Here is a 26,540-nt window from a genome sequence, read left to right as displayed (position 1 = left end):
TATTTTTTTAGTGTGACATTGTATATTTCCACCATGGTTTCCATGAGAAGTCATCATATATAAACTCAAGTAAAACCATATCGCAAAAAATTTTCCGTTTTTAATAATTATCGAGATATCCTAGCATGACAGCGAAAATGGCATGCATTGTATAGCGACGTGCAATCATATATGCCAAATATTAAAATAACCTGAAACAATGTAAGTTACTTTATCAACAAATCTATAAAAATACTAATGAATTACTAATATCTATTGTAAGAATTTCTCAATCCCCGCTCTTGTTAAAACTGTTGACTTTTTCCGATATCCTACACATCTATTTTTCAAATACAGTACTAATTCCGAATATTTCTCTGTCTATATTTTGTTTGACGTTTAATGTTCTCTTCCATATCACACTTTCAGACACATTTTTTAATTTCTTAGAATCATACCATTCCTACAATCTTTCGATTTTAAAATGTCTGATCGATTTGCTGGGAATAAGTCCAGAAATTGCACGTTTCGCTGCTTCAGACACCTCACATGATACATCTTCATCACTTTCTGACAATATGTTTATGTTTTTATTCAATTTCATTGACAAAATTATTGAATAAACTAATAAACTGCTATCAACTCAAAATTTAAAAAAACTAAAGCTTGTTGTTTTGCTATCATTATTAACGCGTCAAAGAATATTTGTTACTAGAATATGTGTATTAAATTGTAGACGACAAATAAATTAACTGTAAATATCAAAATTGTCTCTTTTTAGTCATTTTTAAACTGTGGAATGCAGTTTTCGAAAACTATTGATTGATACTCGATTGAGAAATACTTTTTCATTCTCGAATACTTTTTTATTCTCGAATGCAAAAATGGCATTTCACAATCTAGTATCAAAAATAACTATTTACAACCATGGAACAGGTGACAACAAAAAACTTTTACATACGTACAAATATGAAGAGCATTATTTAAATACGTGATATTTTTTATACCTGCGATTTCAAATAGCCATTGTGGAATGTGAAATAAAAAAATATTTAATTAATTAATAAACAAAATAATATGCTACCTATAATAACTCACGCTGCATAATAATCAGACAAACTAAATAATTTTAAATACATTATGGAAACATTTATTACTAATTATTAAAACTAAATAATATATAAATATTTATAGATGCGCATGTTAATTAAAACAGTATTGAAAATGTACTTACTGTGTTCTAAACGCAATTATTGATATGTACTTGCATAAATTAATTAATTTCAGAGAAAATTGTATTTTCCCTGCTTGTATTTATCAAATAATGTAAAAGGATGTGATGATAAATTATCGTTCCCCAGCACAGGTTGCATTACGTTTTTGTTCTGTTTTTCATATCCCAAAATGTACTCAGAAACTTTTTAATGGAAGCATTCCATGGTTCATTTAAAGTTAGTCGGTAATTTTAAAATATGGGATCGGTTCTGATAAATTAATTTCGTTCTTTTCCAGTTTGACCAGACAACACTTTGAAGTTTAACTTTGGCTGAAATCTCATTCCGAGACATTGCAAAACAGTTTGTAATGAAATGTAAATCTGTACTGAAAGCAATTTACAGCAAAATCCAAAGATTACCGAAGTTGTTCCTAGTTTTGAGAAACTGTCCCGGTTATTTATTGCAAAAAGCTAAATTGTACTTGTACCTAAATATTTAAATCAGAGGTTTTGAAATATTAACAAAGACGAACTTACTTAAATTTTCACCACTCCTTTTAATTTCGTATTTGAGTTTTCGATTCTTAAAATTATTGTATCTAAACAGTTTATCTCTTAACAGTTTTTATGATACTACTGTGAACTGAATAAATGTGTGATAGAATATTAGATACAGAAGACAAAGTTTATTAGTTATTGACAGCTTTATCCAGATGTTGCGTAAGGAATATAACTGCAGACATTAAGATATATTTTATAGTATTTATAACCTTTCTAAAATATTTTTTTGAAGAAGAGATTTTACTAATAGATTTACTACTTCGGCATGGCGCATATAGTAGAAGCGAACTACTGAATTTAACAATAAATGATATGAGGATAAGAATTATTATTGTAAAAATCCAAGATTCAAAAACACTCAAAGGACATTCACCATTTCAAATTTAGCCCATATTAAATTATATCGAAAATATTATACTTAGCAACATTGTTTAGACAAGGGACCAACGGTTTTACATCTTTTCGTAAAGGCCATTAGAAGGTGGAGGAGCATATCGAGTCTTCCCCAGATGGACACTCAAAAGAAATGATTAACTGTTAAATTGATTGTTAATTAATTTATTAATTACTGACCGTTGATTTTTGTTGGAAATAATAGATCTATAATTTCATCGATTTTTGTAGGTGGACCTAAACGACTTTTAAGTTTTATAGAGAAAAATTGTTATTTACACCATAAAGGAGGTAAATTATACTTAACTACTGCGTGGTGTATAACATTTTATCTGCTCCTACAGTCCTTTATGGTTCATGAAGTAAAGATTAGGTTTTATTTTTTAACATTTCTTAATCAATTCATTTCGACACTATTCGAAATCTTGCAAAGTCGCCTTGGTTGTTTGGATTTTGTCGTTTCTAAGATGTTAGCTACATAAAGTTGCAATTTTGCTCGTTTTGAATTATTATTTCTAAATAAGTGATTTTCAAATATAATGCTTGCGAATTTTTATTGCTCGAGAAGTCGAAAGTGCATATAGAAATTTCAAAGAATGGTGCCAGAACAAAAATACTGGTGTTTCTGAAATGTTATTGCTGGCATATTTCATGGAGAAGTTAAGAACTTTAAAGTTACCGGCGAGTTTGTGGAGTGAATACTCAATGATTAAGTCCACTATTTTCATAGAGGAGAACGTGGATATATCAAAATATCCCAAACTGAGAGCATTTATTTTTGAAACGTAAGAATGACGGCTATACACCTAAAAAGTCGAACGCCTTACAAGAGAACAAATCAACGATTTTCTCGTTCAGGCACTCAATACACATATTTGCTAATGAAGGTAGTGACGGTCTAGATATACCTATTAAGATTACATTGGAAATTAAAACTGAAATATCACGCCTTTTTATGCGCCATCAAGCAGGTAGATGTTACAACCAACCAGTCGGCAAGAATACCCTTTCTATGATTCCTAATAGGATTACACAGTTTTTGAAACTAGAACATCCTGAAACATATACAGGTCATTCATTCCGAAGAACATCGGACACGTTACTGGCTAATACAGGAGTTGATGTATTAGCAATCAAGAGATATGGCGGGTAGAAATCAGCCACAATTGCAGAAAGTTATGTTGCTGACAGTTTAAGTAACAAAAATGAAATAGCCAACAGGATTCTTTAAAATGACACTTCAACTCCAGGTTGTAGTAGTACGTCGCATCATGCTGTTTTAATGAATCGGTCAGATAATATTGAGCCTCCGGTGATATGGAAATATGTATTTATAACTCGAAATCGCTTTTTTCCCTAGGGAGGTAAGTTACCTCACTTGCTTCCCGTTGTCCATAGCAACTTCTACTTCTGCGGTAAAATCCACTGACCTCCTTGAAAACAATGCATTCTCTATTTACTTAGGTGGAAACAGATAAACTTGTTTTGACACTTATCATGTAAAAGTCAACTTTTAATGACAATTTTCGAAGAAATATTTATTATTCAGTTTCTTGTAAATATACAGGTTCGGAAAGTCCCCATGGTACATCGACCGTTACATGAGAACGATAAAGTAAGTCATAGAAATCCGTGCGATAGACAAGGATTGTTACATTGAAGACGTTTCATAATCTGGATAGTCACTCCCACTTCTAACCCGAAACGAGCCGTGACTATTCAGATTATGAAACGTCTTCACTATAGTCATCCTTATCTATCGCACGGATTTCTTTACTTTACTTTGTCGCTCTCATGTATAGGCGGATAGTCCATGTGGATTTTCCAACCCTGTATATGCTCAAATATTTTTATACATGAGATTTATTTAATAAAATGCGGCGTGATTTCATTGCATAATAAAATAGTGAGTTATATTCTCAATTAACTTACGAAATGAGGCCTGAATTTTCTACTACCTCTGAACTTCCTGTGCTGAAATCAAGAGTTTAGCCCTTCATCGAAATTCGTAACCTGATAATTTTCTATCGATCGACAGGGGCAGTTACCCCTATTGAATGCAAAGCCCTACTACTGAACATGCCTCTAAGTAAGTTGTTCCTAAGTTAACAACCGCGAGCTGTCTACCTACCTATTTCGTGTCTAGAATAAAAAGGTTTCAAAGCAGCTTAACAACATTGAAAACAACATTTAAATGTATTTCGAGATAGTCCGACGTGGTAAACTGCCAGATTTATCGATCTTTTAAGCGGAAAAACGTTTATAAAAATATTTACAGTTGCAAAAATGTAAAGTTCTGAAAGCCTCGTTTTTTGCCATTGGCTTTCATCAATATTTACATTATAAGCTACTAAATATCTTTGATCGTGGATGCTTATGATACTTATATTACGTTTAGAATTTATACCTTTAATCAAAATGTCGTCGACTTCCCAGCACTTTCCGCCTTGTTGTTTATAAAGCGAATCATTATTTTGAGCGATAGCACAATTTATCTTGTGTTGGTAGTAAAGTGTTATGAGTAAAATAAACTCTTTATAGGTCCATTACGTTGACTGAGAAAAAGTATTGCTTGAGTTATTATCTGCACGTTTTATGTGTCAAGGGAATTTTAGAAGTTCACTACAATAGTCGTAAATATTAAATTTTAAATAACCTTGGTACGATGAAACGGGTTCTTTATTAAACTAGTCTGGAGATAGGAGTTTTCGGATAACGTTTTAAGGTGGTTGTAAAACGGCAGTCACTTTTACTTTTCTGTTCTAAACATACTTCCAATACTCCAGTGACAAGTTAGAGACTTAGCTAGAGACTTATTTTCAATATGTAAATCCGTGGTAAGGCGATTCCATGGGCGTATCATTTAGAGGGTTCCAAAAATTGTTAAATATACAACAGAGATATGTCAATTTTGGTAAAAGTTCCGTAAACCTTCTTACGGATCGCATATTTCATTGTCAATTTTAATTTCTTTCGGTAGTTTAGGACTACTCCCGATCATCAGATTGACCACTAACACGCGACTTCATTTTAGCGACACTTATTGGAATAAATAAAATGTGAAAATGATAGCACGCCTTCCCCCATTTGTACGCTTATGACACGCATTGACACGCCTCAGCTGGAAACTGGGGCGTGGAAAAATTTCAAGAAGTCTCTGTTTTAGGTTTAGTTTAGTATAAGTATATTTTAGAAACGCTTTATGTAATTTTCCATCACGTAAATTATGTTTAAGTGACTTTCGACGGCAATTTTCAAATAATACAGTAAGCTGAAAGAGAAATACGATATGGCACTTAATTTTAAGCTACCCTATTACTTTTATTTCGTGCTTCCTTTTTCGTTCCCTCAGTGGCGCTTCAGGATTTATATGTTAAATGAAAACGAAAGCCTCATTACCGTGATAACTCATTTTCTTCCCATTTTCTCACTTCGTAGGCACCCGAAAAAAATTGTGGTTATTATATCCCTGGCGCCATAAATCGCAAGTATCCAATTACGTAGGCGTGATTGAAGTGTAACTAATTTTTGAAATATTTTATTTTGTTTAATTTCGTTGGAGAATTTTTTACCAGATATATTATATAAACTCTGAAACGAAAAAGAGATATATACTTATGAGAATAGCAGTGACGGCTGGTGCGAAGGGCTCTGGGGCGCCGCCCCCCTTAGAAATTTTAGTAGCAAAAAATTTTAATTGAAAATTTAGTTTATAATGTTATTTATCTATGTATATAATTAATATATAAGTCTTACGAAATACATTAAAAAGGTGATGTTAAATTTGTATTATACTGACAACTTAACTCTAATGAGTAAAGTGTTTACAGCGGTGGTCATGGTTACCGTCGCGCAGTACGTATTCATTTCTACATCTGTAAACTGTTTACAGCGGTGGTCATGGTTATCATCGCGCAGTGGAGAAATGCAGAGTGTGAGTAACGCATATTTACTATGAAGTTTGGTGCGACGGTAACCAATTAGTAAATAAACGTAATTCGTTCATTCAATTTTGCGCAAAATAAAAAACATTGAGGAAAAAGTAAATGAAAAGTTTATTTAGGACAAAAGCAGGACTTTCACCATAAAAAATAATGCTGCGTACATTTTCCTTATATTTCAATAATACTTAAAATAAAAATACTCAATTACATGTACATTTTCGTTGGAAAAATTAAGAATTGTGTTTAATTATAGCAAAACGGTAAAAACGAATTTTTCCATGAAGGATAAACCTGAAAAATCATATTTATGTCATGTGGGATTTTCAGTCTATTAATTGTCAGGACTTTAGTTCGATGAAGACAACAAAATATTACCTCAAATTTACTCGAAAATTAGGCTTTTTTTCGACAAGAGAGTAGTTATTTTTAGAAAATTAAAAGATGAATCCGAAAATATCATGGTTGTTACCGTAAAGCAGTGGCGTACTATTTTATTTAGAAAAATATGTCACCGATACCTTGGATCTCCGCCACTGGACAATGTAAACTTGAAAAGAAAAAGGCCTTGGACAATGTTTACATAAAAATATGTGCCCAATTTAAAATTATTTCACTTACTAGTTTTTAAATTATTAAATAAATATTTTTTGAAGTTTAACACCCTGTATTTTTTTCACGAAACTTTAAAGGAAAGACTTCCCTTAAAATTCACCAAAGAGTACGAGGTTTCACTTTTGGTCACCATTTGTGAATCACCCTGTATTTGTCCTGAAATTTTTGCTGTTGGAAAAAAATATTTGTAATAATACGAAAGTCAAGGAAAATTACATCGTACGTACTAATATTTATAGGCTATTATTTTCTTATTTGAAATAAACTTTTTTTATGCCAAAGTGAGTAAATGGTGGAAGTAAAATTTTCCTTTATGGAATTTCTTTGAAAAGCGAAGAAGCGAAAAGAGAGCTTGTCAAAACGAATGCCTTTTTTTCAGTCGCGTTTTTTTTTTCATAAATATCTCCGAGGAACGATGGTCACAGCAAAGCTTCTTATATCGATTGCTTCGTTCATCCACCCTCAGGCTTTGATTTTCGTGAATTTTTAAGCTATCTAGGTGCGGTCTTATAAGTTCAGGGATAGCAGAAGATTTTAATATATACCCCTATTCCTTTTCGGATATTGCTGCTTTAGAAAAAATTTATATACATTACTTTATAAAATTCTTCGGTAAGTTATTAATACACCTCGATATACAGAAGTAACCCAGAGATAAACTGAGCTTATAGTAGTATAAAAGTTCACCATTACTTGATGTACACGTAAGCCATTTATGACACGTGAAAAACTAATGGAAACACTATCGCAGAGACGTTAATAATAAAATCTGATTTCAATATTCGGAATCGCCTGGAGCCACGTGGACAGAGAGAGAAAGAGAGAGAGAGCGCGCATTGCGTACAGCGCTCACCGCGAATAACGCTAGAGACTATAGTGGCCCAGTGATGTAAGGGTTGTAAATACTACAACTTCAATGTTTTTCTCGGAAACTGTAAGGATTTTACAAAAATTTTCTTCAAGATATTTTTCCATTTTTCATGACCCAATTTTTTTTGGATAAGTTGTGATTCACCCTGGATGAAGTGAGTATTTAAGATCTTAGAGATTTATTTTTAGTGGAATACAGCTAGTGTTATTGCCACACAGTGAACGTAGACAAAATTCTGAGACCGTAGAAAAATGTAGATGAATCTTTTTTGCATTCCGTAGTATACATATGACTAGAGTTATACTTAATAAATAATGCGTTAATAATTTTTCAATAATCAGGACCGTTAAAACTGCAAAGTGGGACTTAAAATTAATAATAATCATCATAGATAAAACCTATTGAGAACTTCTGTTATATAGGTGAATATTTGTGGCCGTAGATAGTACGCTTTTTGTTCCTTTTTTTGTAGTAAACAAAAATTGCTAATGGATTTTTTTAGGTTATCATTAGTTCTACTTTAGTTTTACAGAAACATGCGTCTTTTATTGTTTAATTTTCAAGCAAATTTTGAAGTTGTTTATTTTTCTAGTCTTACTTTTAATTCTATTTTCTTTTTGAGAAAACACAGTGGTAACAAACTGATATAGTCAGCGGTTCCAAAAATGTTTCTTCATATTATTGTGGTAAATTAATAGATATTAAAAAAATATATATTTTTAACTAACGCCAAGGTCCATTTTTTTCAAGTGAAACAACAAATAAAGGCAAAATCGAAAACATAACAAGAGACATACGCAAATAAAACTTATGAACGCAATTTTAAGGTAAACTTCTTGCCGTTTCTAAACTTATAGGGCTGTAAAAAATATATTACGGTTCTTTTACGGCCGAGGATCGATCATTGAAGAATAATTTAGAAGTCACTGCTTGTGGTGGTACCTCAGGAGGAATTCCTGCAGGAATTTGTATTAAATTTAATATAACCTTGGATCAATACCGGGAGGCTTGTTTCATTTGGGCCAAACACTAGACACATTATGAGAAAGTAATAAAATGACAACGATCTAAAGATGGAACCGTTATTTTGTCGTAAATTCTTTGGCTTCAGTTACAATTTTTTATATGAATTTATGGGAAGAAGCCGTTAGGAGGGAAGAAAAATGACGTTGATATTAAAAAGGGGCTGGTTAAGATTAATGTTTCATAAACAATACGCGACAGGGGCCCTCTAAAAAGCGTGATGTATTTAAAATTAGTTAACTGACTGAGGAATATGAACAATATTAACATATTTAAAAAATCATTCTCGTAATATAGGAGTATTATTGCCATTTTCCATTTAATATATGAAATCTTTGTATACTACAGTAAAATTACACCAAAATTTCAACAAAAATGTAAATTTACATTACCTGCAAAGTGTTTGTAAATGTATTTCATAAGAATGCGATGTAATTTAATTGTAAATTGTAACTGTAAAGTGTAATTGTAATTTAATTGTAAAATTACAATTGTGTGTATAATTCGAAGTATAATTATAATGAAGGTACTACAGTGACAGTAGTGTTAAATTATCTGAAAATTAATTACTTGTCACCAACAATATGCGTTGTTCAATTGCGGATAAAATTTTCATATTGTAAAGTACACAAGAAATTATTCTGTAAAATTACATAAGGTCTATTGCAAATTTATCAAAAAATTATCAAATGAAAGTAGGTACTACCGTTATAATAGTCTTAAATTATTAAGAAATTATTTATTTATCGCCAGCATTATCTGTTCTGGATTTCCATAAAAATGTAAATTTATATTGTAAAGTGTCTCTAGTATTCTGTAAAATTACATTCTAACTTAAAAGAAATTTCATATTTGAAGTAGGTTAGGACTTTAGTATATTTTTAAACAAGTATGGAAAACGATGTATTTTTATTTTTATTGTAAAATTACAGTCCTGTGTATAATTTGAGGTAAAATTACAATGAAAGTTCTACAGTGTTAAATTATCCTAAAATCGATTTAATCTTCAGTATTATCTGTGGTGGAATTTCAAACTAAATTGTAAAATATCTGTAAAAGTATTATGTACAATTACATTCTAACTTGATAAAATTTTATATTTGAAGTAGACTTCCGTAAATTTTTTAAAGTACCAAGACGGTATCAATTTTTATTATAAAATTACAGTTGTGTGTTTACAGAGAAAATAGAATTAAATTATCGCAAAATCAATTGTTTATAGTAAGAAACACTGTGGAATTCCAACTAAAATGTGATTTTATAATGTATTGTAAAATGTCTGTAAAAGTATCTTGTAAAATTACATTCTACCTTAAATTAGATTAAGTACTCTGGAAAATTTATCAAATAATTACCCAAAACGATGCAATTTTATTGTACAGTTATGTGAATAATTAGAGGTAAAATTACAATGAAAATTCTACAGGGTAATAAAAAAAGAAAACAAATTATTGATATTTTCATGTAAATCGGTAAAATTACATTATATTTGTAGAGTTTATATAAACATTTCCATAAAATTTTCATCAATGAGCTGTAAGTCTAATGTAACCTATTTTTTTAAATAAAATAAGTAATTTGAAATTTACAATATTGATAGAGATAATCAATAACGAGTATGTGGCAAAAAACAGATTTTCATTACCAATCCAAAATATTCTGTTTATTATGGTAGGTTATAGGGGTTCCAATTTTTCCTTCTTTACACGTGGTCAAATCCGAATACATGTTTAATTCATCCCAAACGATGCCAGCGATCGGTTAGCGATTTTCTTCTGAGAATGGCGAAATTTCCAATTCAAATTGTTATTTGAAATTTTTTCATTGTTTTTTCAAGGAGTTTCCCTCACGACGTTTAATATTGAGACTACTTTTAATGAAAAGTAAAAATAAAGAGAGCGATTACGGAAGAATTATTGGAGTTTTAATATTTATTTATCCCAGTTCAGTGCGTAAAAAGTATAAATGTACAACTAGAGTTTATTAAAAACTGCAAACAAGTGATTAAAACATCTAGTAATCTATATTATGCTAGTAAGCGGCAATGCGCGTTATAGTAGCAGAAATAGTCCAAATCTATGGACAAATACAAAAGATAATTTTTAAAAAATATAACCTAAAAAATAATAACGACTGTATCTTGAGTACACACTTCGGTGATTTAAAGAAAAACCAAAGAAATTTGTATGTTAAAGTGTGTATAAAATTTTTATTAAAATCTTAGCTGAGCGCTTTCGACTACATAGTCATCATCGGAGCTATTCCTAAAATATCAACAAGAGGTTGAAATGACATTATATAAGGCAAACAAATTTTTTTTTTTACTTACGTTAAATTTTAGATACCAAAAAAAAATTTAGGAAACGTTGAAAATCTTAATAAGTTCGACATAACAAAATACAACATTAAATATAACATCAATTACAGGTAAATAACAAGAGAAAGAAACAGAAATTGACTAACAATGTCGAACACGTGGAGTGAAATAAAGTGAGGTTAAATGTTAAATGAAATTGGAAATTGACATTCTACAATTCTAAGGATTACCAACTAAGTGAAAACAAAAATTTTTAAAGTTAAACTACCAATATACTAATAACAAACTATCAGCTGTGAATTAATGAGATTCCCAAAGATACTTCAATAAAGGTTTAAAATTACAATTTAAATTGACTTGAGTATTAACACAGTTATTAGGGTTCCTTTTAATTTCTCTTAGAATTTCTAAGTCTTCCAATAAATTAATTTTATGAAAATCAAAATTATTATGAATATTATGAAGAATTTTGCTATTGATTAAAGGTGAAAATGAATGGTTAGTAAAATTAATATGATGTCCAAAAGCTGACTTTTCAGGTCTTTTTAAATGTTCATTAACACGAATATTTAATGATCTAATGGTTCTACCAACATAGGTGACATGACAATCATTACAAGATAACAAATATATACCGCTATTTGACAATTTATCCTGTGAATCTTTAACTTTAGAAAATTTTTAACGAATTGACTTATTTACTTTAAAGGAAATTTTGAGATTAGGAATACTTTTAGTTAAAATTTTTGAAATATTATCCGAAATACTACCTAAATAAGATGAAGATCTAAAATTGTAATTATTATCAATGTTAACATTTTGTGAACGAAAAGCTAAATTTCTATTTTTCTGAAACAAAATTCTATTAACAGTTCTCTGTACAATATCAGGAGAAAAATCATTATTAATACATAATTGTTGCAATATCTGCACTTCCTTATTGAAATTTAAATTTGACATTGGTATATTTAACAATCTATGAACGTAGCAGCGAATGGCTGTTATTTTATGTTGAAAAGGATGATTGGAATGCCTTGAAATTAAATGATCAGTTTGAGTTGGTTTTATATAACCTAAAAGCCATTAGGATCTACAATCGGAAACATAGGTGGACCAATGATCGTAGAAACAATTCTATTTTCTGATTATAAGTCATAACTTCATATTATTATCTTTTACTTTTATCTCCTGAGAAGTTTCTTCATGGTAAGTAATTAAAAACAATTTCAGAATATTTTTATTTTTTTATTGTTCCGCTCATTTAGCATCTATATTGTTTCAAAGTTTAAACAAGTTTTTGAAACAGGCATAGAAATTACTGTGCTTCTTTAATTAATATCTGAGATTGAAAATAAACGATTTTCTCCAAGTATTACTTCTCCATATTAGTTAAAACTGCCGACTTAAAATGACAAAATATTATAATTGGATATAACAAAAATACCGCACTAGAACTTGCTTATGCGATATGTGACGGGCAGCTAGGTACTTACCTATAAAAAATAACGCTTCAACAAACACATCTAACACCACAGAAGGTCTCTCGGTTTCGAAACTAGCATTATACGGCACAACCACTGCTACATAAAACGTAGCTATTAGTATAAGCCAGTCCCAGGCACTTTTGAACATGCCGTAATGTGATATGATGAACCTACTCTTCTTGACCGATGCAGTCTTGTACTCTGGCAATGGGGCGGCCGTCGAACTCAATAAATTCTGAAAAAAGTTGGTAAATTACTAAAAAAAATAATTGTTCGCATACCTATATCGTTGGGATGATTACACAGGCCAACAAAAAAATTTTTTTGAGGTTTTAGGTCAGACCTATTATTTTTTATAAATTTTGATGTGCTAAAACCAAAGAAGAGTAAAAAAAAATCATAGTTTAGATTCTTTGTAATCGCATTGACAATATTGAATATGCAGTTATCAAAATACTATCTTTGGTATCCCGATTTTAATCTAGGTGACTGATTTTCTATATATTTTTGAATGCCGAGTACGAATCTAATGTACAAACTTGGCGGAAAGCCCTTTTTGGGGCAAAAGAGGGCGAAAAAAGGCAAAAATACAATGACATTGAAACTTTTGGAAGGGTTCTACCAAGTTTTCATCATTTCTATAGTCATTCACAAACCTTGATTGGCATTAATTGAGTCAGGTTAGGCTATTCTTAAAAAAATACTACATGCTTGAGAGTTGTTGCCCTTTTTTTCAACTCGTAAGATTATTAAATGTACGTCTCAGTATTTCCGAGTCTGAATAACATATACACGTTTTGCTCACAGATGACAAGATAGAGTAATTTATGCCAAAATGAACGGTGAAAACTGCAGGTTTCGAACACTTACGGATTAGACGCTACACCCTGTATGTAGAACAGACCAGGCCCCTACAATTATTATAAATTTAAACCATAAAAATTTTTTTACTCTTCAAATTTGGTTTCAGCACATTAAAATCTATAAGAGAGAGATGATAGGTCTGATCTAAAAAGAAAAAAAAATTGTCGGCCTGTATTAATGTTTCGATATCATATAGTAGTACAGGGCGCTGCTGGTACTCACTTTGGTTCAGTTCGTTTCAAAATCTGAGGAAAGAAAAATTTAAAAAAATTAAGTCATTTTATGTCTCTTTCCCTTACATTACCATTGTGTATTTTTCTATGAGATTTTGAAAAAATACATAAGCCACACTTGAGTAACGTATGTATGAAATTAAAAAACTCATTTATAATAAATTTTTGCAAATGTCTTTCAGTATTTCTTGGCGATATGAAAAATGATGCCATTTTAAAATGTAACAGCTTTATAAAGTTATTTGTTTTTTTTTTTGTGTAAAAAAGTGTTACGACCCGGAAATCGACTGATTATCGCCTGTCAGAGATTCCGAGAACTTGGAAAGCCCACTCAAATGGAATTAAGGAGGAAAAGTTGGAAATTATGTTATACATTATCGCTGGTAAAACTTTGGCGGTAATATTTTTATGAGATTTATTACCCTAATGTAATTTAGGGTCTTATTTTTTGTTACAAATAGCCTCTAGGGAGGAATTAAAATTTTGTTTTAATTTAAATTAGGGGAATGTAATATATTTTTTTTAACGAACCTTCGTAGACGTTAAAAAAACAAAGAATTTTATCATGTTCTCAATTTTATTATTTTTTTAAGTAAATACCCTGTAAAGCGCGTAAAAATTATATACCATATAGGCGAGCGGTGCACCCCTAAAAAGACGCACAAAGAAACGAGTGGACAAACCACGGAGGAGGGCCAGGATGAAACCTTTTCTATTCGCTATATTACGTTGTTGCGAACAAAAAACCTTAATGATATTTTTCTCTATCGATGGTCAGTAATTTGTTATTAACAAAAAACTTGCAAAATTGCGAAAACTTAAAACATATTTTGGGCAAAAATAAGCAATTTATAACTCTTGTGATTTTTTCGAAAAAAGCATTGTTGTACGAGCGATTTGTAACCTGAGGGGTTATTTCTTTATGTATCTATCTATCGTTATCGAGTCTGGATTTCACAAGAGTTTACTATTTAATTCTCGAAAGGGAGTTTATAATTATCATTATACTTTAATTAATAGGTGGGAACTTAAAAATATTGTATGTTCAGAGAATGAATTTCAGGCACTTACCATCTATTGCTTACGTAGAATGTAATCTTTTTTGTGGTGCACCGCTCGCCTAATATACTATACTACTAAGATATGTTCATTGTGGTAAAATATTCCCATTTCAATATGTATGTAGGCATTACGAATTTATTTCGTGATTAATTTTTGTGTAGTGGGAGTATTGGTTTCATTAGTTCTTTAGTAGTCAATATCAATATTGATTTCAACTTACGCACAGGATGAAAAACATATCTGACCTTGATCCGAGCAAGTGGTAAATTGAACTCAGGGTGTCAAAGCAGAAAAGTGATTCAGTTTGATGGAAAAGCTCCCCCCTGGCGATTTTAATACGTGTAATAAAAGCAATTTTCACGAAGTGACAGTAATATCACCCTTCTAATGCTTTCGCATATTGGTATTTAGCCCATTACTGCAAAGCGTAAATATGGAACTCGAAAATGCTGACACTTTAATTACAAAGAATCTTGTACTTAATAAAATAAGTTTCTGTTCAAATATACTCTGCAAAATAGTTTAATTTTGAAAAAAAATCTAATTTTTAAAAATTGTTTTGCGTTATCTTTTTTTACAATTTTACATTGAATATATCAAATGTCGAGAAAAAAAAATTTTGAAATTTAAAAAATAAATTTGAAAAATTTGATTTTTTTTAAAATATTTACTTTTTTCGATATTTGATGAGTATTTAATGTGAAATTTCGAGAAAAATAACGCAAAAATTTTTTCTTCGTCTTAATCCGTAATTGATGTTTAAGGAGCAATAAACCTGCTCCTTTAATTTTTTATAAAACTGACGATTCAGGAAAGGAAAACGGTTCTTTGCAGGCCTTGTGAGCATGTATTGAGCTAAAAGAAAACCTACAAACATTAGTACTTTTCACAATATTTATAAAGTAGTGACTCCAAAACAGCAGAAAATAGTTATTTATGATACAAGTATTAAAAGTGGCATTTTATTTTGTGAGTGAAGATGATTAAAAAACGAGCGTAGCGAGTTTTTTAACTTCACGAATAAAATGAAATCACTTTTTACACGTATATCATACACTATTTTTTCTACAAAACAATCGGAAGAACTTTAAACTCAATAAAAATAAGAAATCAAAAAATACCACACAGATCGCAGTGTTTATGAACCAAAATTTTCGTAGCAACCAGTACTTTTAACACTAGTGTTAAAAGTAACTTACTTTTAACACGCGTGTCAAAAAATGACATTTTTAACATCAAAAATGACAATTAAAAAGCCCACTTTTATCAGTTTTGTAGAAAAAGTATTTTTTTGCACAATTAATGCGAGTATAAAAAAATTCTCAAGGATACCATATGGCCTTTGAAGAGGATTGATTCAGGTTTCTAAAACTCACCTTCCGTTCACTGTACGATCATAAGGTAGTTAATTTTAGATGATTTTTTACTCAATATAGGCCAGGAAAATTACTTCGAAAAAGGCCATTTCGCGTTTTATGCTTTGATCTGACTGTGTTTTGTTTTATAAGTAATTCAAAGGGTATACATGAAGATATACTGTACCCGTAGTGTCAAACCACTGCGCAGTATTAGTTATTGACAAAAAAACTGTAATTTTAATGAAAAATCGCGTTGTTTGCTTGTATCTTTGCTCCTTTTGGTCGTACAGAAAAATGGTAAATTTCTTTTTTTTTCACTCTTTAAAAAACTTACAAAACTAGATGTCACATGTCAAAAAATATTAATTACATCACAAGTTATGGACCAAAAACCATTATTTATGCAAATGTTCAACTTTGGTGGTCTACAACTCCGTGGTTTATTGACGAATCTTAACGGTTTTTTTTTAATTAAAAGTCTTTTCATGCTCTTTCCAAACATATAATAGTATGTTGCAAAAGTAGTCACGCACACGACATAATTAATTTTGCAACTAAAATTGCAACAAGGTATGTGGTACTTATATGATTGAGCTCCCTGTACATACTTTTCAGGTGTTATTTAATACTTAGATAATATATTTAGGAAATGTTAGACTGAAGGAAACATACCACGTAGTTGGCCTGCTCGGCGACCGGATATGAATCCTCTAGATTTTTACATTATATTAGCCACCCTAACCAAAGGTACAGGAATATTCATCGCGTATTTAATTATTCCTCACGAATCCTGCAAGGTTAAGGCGGTCCTCTACTCCTCAATTTAAAAAATTCTCAAATTAAACGGTGTTCAGCGTTCAACGTTCACTTCAGCGTTTCAAAAGCGCAGTGCCACACTTTATTACATTTTGAAACATTCAGTTATAAAAAAACTGCCACCGGCAAGATCAAAAGGTTAATATATATATAATACGGCGATATTGACTTGAATTTCCTATCCCTCATTCTCCCTCACCAAACTTCAGTCAAGCAGAAATTAAGTTAATACTAAAATTTTGAAATGTACTCTCAGTCAGGTGTGTCGTATGGTAGTATAGGTTAAATGGATGAAAATTCGTGCCGTTCGGCGTAAAAACAGAAATTTAATTGTAGTGTGTGTGTTTCGTCAAGTTTACTGACTTCTTCAGGACAGTAAAATACTCTTCGTTAATAATTCTCTCTCAGACTAGTCTGATTTTAACGATCTTTTTTTTTAATTATAGGTTTATCCCTCATCTAGGACGCTTAGATATACAGTATGATCAGTATAATGTCATTAATTTTAATTTTAAAAAATATCTAAATTATTCGTACATTGTAACGAAACAGCTGATTTCCTAGTCGTCGTCTTGCCCAATTTTGCAATTGCTCTCAAAATCAAAGTGCAACGGATCACAACTTTATTAAGACTTTACGGACGAATGAATGAGATGAGTATTTTTTAGCCGCATTTACCATTTTAAATAAGTAGGTACCATACAACTCTGAAAAGTTATAAGTCACACAATAACGTATACGTACTACAAACTGAATAATTACTTGAACATAATTATGTATTACTAAAAACTCATATTGAACAGTGAAAACGTTAACAATATTTAAAGTTAGGTTAGTGACTGAACAGTACGGTCTAGTAGGTCAGTAGTCAGGAGCGGTCCGAAAAAGGGTTTAAATAATGATTTGAATAAAGTTTTTTTAATTTAAAATTTTTTGAATGGCATTTTCGTATTCTACTCATTTTTCCCTATCTTCCCTTAAAATTAATGACTGATTCACCCTGTATATTTTCACTGAAGTTTCAGTTTTCAAAATATACAGGGTCCATAAAGAAATAAGTTTTTTCTTTTCTACGAGATTTGAAATGGTTTCAATTCTACGCCAGCTAAAAGGGAATATCGACTTGAATCAAGTTGTCCGGATAATTAATTTTTTTGATTCACGTAATTATCTCCGTTAATAATTATAATCAACATGGGTGAACTAAATCATACTATTTTATGTAAAAATTTAGAAACTTAGACTTAATAAAAAAAATCAGTGACGAAGAAGAAAGAACATTTTTTGTACATTCACTTTAAAATATATTCTGCTAATTCAAATCAAGTCTAAAAGTTTTCTTGAAAGTCTCATCCGATGAATTCATACAGTGTGTTGAAGAGAGCTTTTTCATTTTTCTTTTTATGAAAAAAGAATCATGGCATAGTTTTCGTTTTTCCCTTTATTTATCGGGTATTTTACCCCCTCTGAAAAAAAGAAAAAAAATTAATAAATGCTTAATAAATTTTGTTGAAAAAGTTTTTAAGAATATTGATACAATATGTAGTGTAGATTTTGTCAAAGACGCGCCCAAATAATAGTGTTCAAAATTTAAAAAAATGCATTTGTAGCATGCAATAAACACGCAACTAAAATGAGTTAAAATATTGTAGTTGAGTTTTTATTTAAATAAGTCAGTTAGGCAGACCATAAATATCCAATCTTTTTTATTTTTAATAAGTAGGGGTGTCCCCAGATCGTCTTAACCATAGGGATCGTCTCAACATCGAAAAATTTTAACGATTCCGTATAATTCGAAAATAATTTTTATTTCTGAAAAATCAAGTAGATTTTGTCAGAAAAAAAAATTCTGTATAAAAAGCGTCTTTTTCCTAAAAGACAAACAAAAAATATTGACAAAATTTATTCAGAATTCGAATTTATATCCGTATACCAAATTTGAGGCCTACTTTGTGTTTTGATAAAGCATTGAATTGCATGAAATGAACTGAATTGAAAATTAAGTCGATTGCCTTGACAAACTTGGAACATTATTTTATTTCTAATTAACTTCTCATAAAGCTTTTATTACACAAAAAATCATTTACAAAGAATGGAGAATAATTGAGAAAATCAAAATAGACGGACTGCTTAATTTTAAACTTTTCTTAATGTACTTAAGTACTTAATTTTTTACAAATAAAAATTATTTTTAAACGACATTCATTTCCCAAAATATCAAATTTTTGCTCAGAAATTTCCCGTCATTAGGTAACACTGACGGTTATGAGAACACCCTGTACATATTGAAAAAGAATGAACTATTTATGCGCTTCCTTACGCCCTGGCTAACTTAAACCTACATTTTTGTGAATTAAATACAAGCAGATTTTTTTTAACAAGAATGGCCTTTTTTTCATAAACTGTAAAATAAAAAAAATTCTTCTTTTCAACTCTAATAAACACATGTTGATATTATAAAAAACAACTTTAAAGATAACATACAACTATACTAAAAGAAAGGAAGACCGCTTGAAAAAGCAGTGCAACTATTTTTAATTTTTGAAATTGTTTTTAATGGTGCGTTAACTTTGATTTGTACTTCGTGCGTTTTAAAATTTGCTAAAATCTTCTAAACCCTGATTTTTTCGAACGTGCGTGAGTCGAAAATCCTTTTCAGAGGAAAGCAAGCTGCGTTAGGTCAACGCAGCGGCGTATTCCGTAAGACTTTCTGGGATTTTATCGAAGTGGATTAAGTCATCTTCCTTAGCTGGAATTATTTTCTTTCCCGCTAGATAATTTTTCATTGGCAAGCAGATAGAATCTCGTGAGGCGTGCAATATCCTACCAAGCGCCGGTTTATTGGAAATTATTATGTGTGGAAAAAGACAGGAATAGGATTGGATTAGTGTGTCTCCGATTCCGAGAATCGTATGGGTTTTTTTTAAGTTTCATCTGTTTGGAGATTACTCCATTTCGATTTCATATTTAATACCTGTCATTGGCTATAACAGTATACAGGTTAGTCATTAATAGCTACCATGGGCGCCGTTTAGTGGAGGTAGTCCGAGATTAAATAGTGACGAGCGAAACCACTCTGTATACTTTATTTGATACAATGATTTCAATACATCAAGTAGGTACCTATGTGGTTTATCATTGTACACATTATTTTTCATTTTGTATCATTTCATATCAAATTGTTAACTTTGTATCTCAAAATGTCATAATCGTCACATTAATGGCACATCGCAGATTTGATGGGGTTACTCTGGCTTACCCTATCCAATTTTATGTCCAGATTCAGCAATTCAAATTATCTTGCCCCTCGCAGTCATCCCCTTGGAATTAAATCAATTTAATTTAAATCAACCCTTTATTTAAACCCGCATTAAGACTAATACATACCTCTAGGTTTCCTTAAATGTATAAGTTGTTAATAACAAACCTTTTCACAAGACTAAGTAGAAAAGTAGAAGTAGAAGTAGAAAATCAATAAATTAGATGATGACTCAGGGCGATAGTATAATCTAGAACTGATTTTTAAATACAGAAATATGTAAATTTTGATAAAGATGAATGGAGGAAGTAATTTTAATGCATTTTAGATTAAAACTTGAAATAATTATTAATAATCATTAACCCCAAAAGATACTTCAACAATATGTTCTAAGTTTCATGCCATCGTCACATTTTGATAGTTTTGTATAAAAAAATTAAAAAAAAAGATTGTTGATGTCTACGTTTTTCAGTGTGAAGTTTTGTAATTACATTAATAGAAAATTATGTTATGTTTGTGTGGAATATTAATAGTTAGAAATATTATGTAGATGTAAGTAGGTTAGGTATGTATATTTAATATTATTTGATTACTTGATTTTACTAGTAAGATACTACTTACTGATTTACTTGATTTTGTTCATGCACGGTGCATAATGCACTTATATGAAACTTTGTTTATTTACGTATACCGGTTCTTATTGCTTATATATATGTGTGTGTATACGTGTATGTATATGTGTGTCTGCTATACGATGTTATTGTTATCGCTGCTGAGTAAATAAACTATTCTATTCTATTCTGTTCCGTTCCGTTCCGTTCCGTTCCGATCCATCCTATCCTATCCTATCCTATCCTATCCTATCCTATCCTATCCTATCCTATCCTATCCTATCCTATCCTATCCTATCCTATCCTATCCTATTCTATTCTATTCTATTCTATTCTAATTACGTCAGTTTAAAAGTAATTTACTTGATAATAGAAACAATAAACTTGTATTAGATGTTTTCTCCCAAGGACTGTTCAATATGACTACCATTTCCTATAATACATAAATTAAGTACATATTCCTTTATTTTGCAAACAGCACCTCCAATTCTGTTCCATAGTCATGCCTCACTGTAAATTACATTTTCACTCTTAACGCCCCTAAATAAAAAAATCAAGGGGATTTACGTCAGGTGAAGGTGGTGGTCAGCAACATTAGGTATCTGAGCTTGACGAGGATGTCCAGCATTACCGCTGACGAATTTAAACTGTGCAGTTTCTCCAAGACGCCTTTCAATGTTTTTGAAAGTTTGTTGGTGTGGAATTGGACGATTTCCTTCACAAAACCGTAGAACTAATAACATATCGCTTTGTTCGTCAAAAATGTATCTATTGTTTATCTCAGAATAGTTAAAATCAACTAAGCTAATTTATTAATGACGATTCGTAAAAATTATGACGATTGTAATAAATGGTCGCCTATTATGGTTTGAATCAAACAAAAGTACAAACCAAAAATAGTTATTTTCAAGTAAGTATTATTTACCAGTCAAGGACGGTTTTGCGCCCGAGCGGAGCGAGGGCTGGCAATAGAGTCCGAGACTGGTAAATTTTGTTTTTTTCAAAGAATGGTGCCAGAACTGGTGTTTCTGAGATGTCACTGCTAGCATATTTCATGGTCAAGAACTTTAAAGTCACCGGCGAGTTTGTGAATACTCAATGATTAAATCAACTATTTTCATAGAGAAGAACGTGGATATATCAAAATACCCCAAGCTGAGAGCATTTTTGAAACGTAAGAATGACGGCTATACACCTAAAAAGTCAAGAGCATGCAGTTCTGATGAGTTATGCAAACTTAATCAATTTTAAAAATTTCGATAACATTAATTCAATTAATACAATTCTAGATTCTAAAAATGGTATGTCACGTACGTTTACAATTACATCTCGTCTGGGTTCTGTTTCTCACCTAGAAATTCTCAAGAAATATGTCAAGATTAGATTTGAAATTAAAACTGAAATTTCACGCTTTTTTATGCGCCATCAAGCAGAAGTAGATGTTACAACCAACCAGTCGGCAAGAATACCTTTCTATGACTCCTAATAAAATTGCACAGTTTTTTAAACTAGAACATCCTGAAACATATACAGGCCATTCATTCCGAAGAACATCGGCAACGTTACTGGTTAATACAGGAGTTGATCTATTAGCAATCAATAGACAATTGTAGAAAGTTATGTTGCTGACAGTTTATGTAATAAAAATGGAATAGCCAACAGGATTCTTTACGATGAGGCTTCAACTCCAGGTTCTAGTAGTACGTCGCATAATACTGATTTAATGGATCAGTCAGATAATATTGAGCCTCTGGTGACTGAAATGGAGCGGTCAAATCATTTTGAGAAAAATGTGACAGTAAACGCGAGGGGAATAATTATCCAGATTTTATAAATGTTACTAAATGTAATAACGGGACACTTACTATAAATATTTATTCATAATAATAATGCAATGTTCGAAATCGCTTTTTTCCCCAGGGAGGTTACCTCACTTACCACCCGTTGTCCATAGCAAGTTCCACTTCTACGGTAAAATCCACTTACCTCCTTAAAAACAATATACTAATAGTCTATTTACTATAGTGTTATGTTTAAAATTACGTAGTTATTGCAAGACAAAATTATGAGCAAATAAGTTCAAAGGAGGGGGTATTTTTCACATTTCTGTTAACTAATTACCTTGTGTACTAAATCATAAAATGACATCCATATGGAAATATCAGTATATCAAATATTGATAAAATCTTGCAAGTCGTTTCAAACCTATTTGAAAATAACAATTTGTATTGCCAGCTTGTCTTGATGCAACTTAGGATAGAGGGTAGTTTAGTAAAATCTGTTAATTTTGATTGAAGGAAATAGCTCAAGCTTTTTTTATACTTATAGGTATAATTTACAAAAAATTGATCTTTTTTTCTTACATATTTTTTTCTTCACGTAGACATGATTATAGAAACTTTTTTTTTATTTGTGGCACACAATCCGTCATTAAAATTTGGCCGAGTATTTAATTATACCTTATATAACGAGCGTTCAAATAAAAACGTGGTCAAGTTGGTTCTGAAAATTTGGACGTAGGGCGTAGCGTATAGCAAATGAACTTAAACGTCATCTGTCAAAGCGCTATATCGCCGCTATCAATTTGAATATTTTCGTTTTAAAAAGCGTTTAAAATGGTGTTTTCTCAAGAACAAAAAGTGTTTATCATAGAGGATCGAATTATAGACAAGATTCGTGAAATTAACAATACCCCGAGCATCTTAGAAAATGTCTTTAATTCTTTGAGGAACAGGTGTGAAAAGTGCTTGGAACAAGGAGGGGGACACTTTCAGCAGCTGCTTTAATTTATTGTTATAACAAGGAGGGGGACACTTTCCGCAGCTCCTTTAATTGTTTGTTATTGTTATCACGATTCTTTAAAATAAAGTTATATAGTCATTAACGTTATTGAAACTGACAGCTGCTATACAGCTCGTTGAGAAATGAGGTTAAGTTGGTCGCTATAAGCTACTCCCTACGTCCAATGTGTCAGAGCCAACTTCGACCACGTTTTTATTTGAACGCTCGTTATAAGAGTATTTCATACCAAAAATAACCGTTAGTCGGCTTTACCCCAACTGTAATCAGTGTTATTACGGCAGTAATCTTTGTTAACGAAATAATGAAACACCTGACTGAAGCCTGTCTAATGATGTGATGAGGTGATAATGAGCGCAGTGCTATTAATTCCGGAAATCTAGTTTGGAAACTTCAGTAAATAATTACCGCGCCGCAGTGTCTGCGGGGTATATGCTAACATACATTTGGATTTAGCAAAGTTGAAGGTGCAAAAGTTCGACGTTGAGTGTACTAGCAGGTTCTATTGTGCTCACGTCTAACTCTGGTAGCAGAGGATTAGCGGGTATCAAAGAAGTTAGCGATATATTCTGAATCCTGTATGTATCAGGCGTAATACGTAATCTGAAAAATCTGTTAAGCGGCTCGATTATACCGGGCGATTCGCCAGTCTTGTTACAAAATTTTGCAATAGGAAGTAGGTATAAATTTTGGAAAAAAATGTTAGATAAGCAACAGTCCGATATTCTTTTGTTTCGAAATTAAAGAGGATGTAAAATTTTAAATAAAAAGAATGAAATTTCTAATAAACAATCCACTAATTAATTTATAGATCATATTTCCATTTCAAATTGTTTTAAATTATTAAATGTAAAAATGATTTGGCATCAGATTTTAGTCCTTACAATTATGAAACGTAAATTTTTGTAAGATTTTGTAATAATCAATCAATATTAAGCCTTTTGATTTGTGAAAAATCATAAATAAAAAAGTTATGATCAATTTTATAACCGATAAGCACTGTTTTATTGCTATCAATAATATGTACATCAACTTTATCATAGGTATTATTTATTAATTTGTCCAATCAAATTACACTTGGAGAAAAAAAATAGTTACTTGGACTTTTATAAGTGGAAATGGTAAAATAAACCTAAAAAAATAAATGCGTGAGCAGGGGCAGAGGGTTGATTTGGGGGGTTAAAAAGTTGTGAAAAATTGTATCATTGGGATTTCTGGTAAAAGTTGGCGTTAAATAAAAAAATATCCAACGCAAAAGTTGTAGATCATACAAAAATCTACCACTTTTGTAGAGGTTACTTTTTAACATAACCTCAAACTTTCCGAGAAAAATGCGAAAAACAGGTTTTTTCTTATTTTTCGTTTTTTATTCCTCATTTCCGCAAAAATAATTTAATTTTGACGAAACTTAGTGAAAGTATACCTTTCTGTGTCTTAAATAATCACAAATTTTTTAGATAAAAAATCAAGAAATTCCCGAGATATTCATTTTTTTTTTTCGTTTTGACATATTAAATAAAAAATCTGTAATTACAGTTAAAAAACATGCTCAAAAATGCAAAAAAAATAAAAAATGACTTATAACAATGAATTTTTCAGTAATTGTTGATAATTTGTTAAAATTTAAAAAAATCTAAAACTGATTACACCATTTTTTTTTCTGATTTTTCGTTTTTATTTCTCATTTCCGCAAAAATAATTTAATTTTAACGAAACTTGATGAAAGTATACCTTTCTTTATCTTAAATAACCACAATTTTTTTTAGATAAAAGAAAATCAAGAAATTTCTGGGATATTCATATTTTTCGGCCTGAAACACTTTTTTTCAAAGAAAAGTTCTATTTAGAAAAATCGTCGTTATAAATTGTTTCGTTTTGACATACTTTTTGGTGAAATAAAAAAATCTGTAATCACAGTTCAAAAACATGCTCAAAAATGAAGAAAAATAAAAAATGACTGCAACAATAAATTTTTCAGTAATTGTTGATAATTTATATAAATTAAAAAACATTCAAACACTGATTACACCATTCAATTCTACGGAAAAAATTGCTATAAACATCTACGTCGAATTACAAATGCACAAATGATAAATTATCTCTGGATGATTCGAGATTTCAGCAATACAATGTACCTATTAACTGCAAAGTCTACTGTTGACGCGAAATCCGAAAACCCGAAATCTTGCAAATTCGTTTTATTTTTTTCTGGCATTATTTGAAAACGAATTTTAAAATAAATTGCATATTGCCACTTTTTTCGCTCTATCCAATGGCGTCAACATTTTTGTAATCTGACGTTTCGTCTTCGAGGGGCCATCATCAGATTAATTTTTTTAAATATGTCCCTGCTATTTTTATGATAAAATCTAGTCATTTTTAATTAAAAGTGTTTTTAGCTATCATTTAAAATCTTTCCTGAGTACGGCTCTGAACGCTTTCAAAATATCTATTGGAGGAAGTCATAACAATATAAAAGTCAATACGGCACGAAATGTCTATTTTTTTCAATCAATAATTTAAAAAGTTGTAGGTACCTAAGTAATAAAAAAATAATAGGAATTTATGAAATGTTTTATTATTTCTAATTAGTATTACTAATAGTAGAAAAAAAAATATGTTAGATATTGTGTGCGGTACTGTTATGACTTCATCGAATAGATATTTTGAAAGCGTTCAGAGCCGTACTCGGGAAAAATTTTAAATGATAGCTAAAACAAGCTAACATCCTCTAATTCAGAATTAAAAATGAGTTTAGATTTTGTCATAAAAACGACGTCATCGACGTATTAAAAAAATTAACCCGATGATGGTCCCTCGAAGACGTAACGTGAGATTGCAAAAATGTTGACGCCATTGTATAGAGCGAAAAAAGTGGCATTGTAAATATATAATTTATTTTAAAATTCATTTTCATATAAAGCCAGAAAAAATTAAACTATTTTGCAAAATTTCGGGTTTTTCTGGATAACTCCGGAACTACCCGGCATTTTAAAACTTTCTAAACGGCATGTTATTAGGTATAAAAAACACACTTTTTTCTAATTTGAGCCTACCCGTATCTCTTACCGTTTCCTAGATCCTAATGCTAAAATTTTTAAAAAAATAGGTACACTAATCGATCCTACGGAAAAAAAT

The 26,540-nt window shown here is 30.7% G+C and overlaps 1 protein-coding gene across 1 annotated transcript in view; it reads right to left on the bottom strand.

The window, feature by feature from the left end:
• LOC108904239 (potassium voltage-gated channel subfamily H member 8) overlaps nucleotides 1-26,540 on the bottom strand; it is a gene marked incomplete at its 5' end in the record, with an annotated part of 144,268 nt that overhangs the window by 93,400 nt on the left and 24,328 nt on the right. The window contains one exon of the mRNA XM_023455359.1: nucleotides 12,410-12,635. Within this exon, the coding sequence (XP_023311127.1) occupies nucleotides 12,410-12,635 (226 nt within the window). The remainder of the gene's footprint in view (nucleotides 1-12,409; nucleotides 12,636-26,540) is intronic.

Source organism: Anoplophora glabripennis, unplaced genomic scaffold (genome assembly GCF_000390285.2).
Source record: "Anoplophora glabripennis isolate ALB-LARVAE unplaced genomic scaffold, Agla_2.0 scaffold46, whole genome shotgun sequence".
Classification (NCBI taxonomy): Eukaryota; Metazoa; Arthropoda; class Insecta; order Coleoptera; family Cerambycidae; genus Anoplophora; species Anoplophora glabripennis.
Note: the sequence above shows the minus strand (reverse complement) of the source record. Positions and strands in the feature narration are given on the sequence as shown.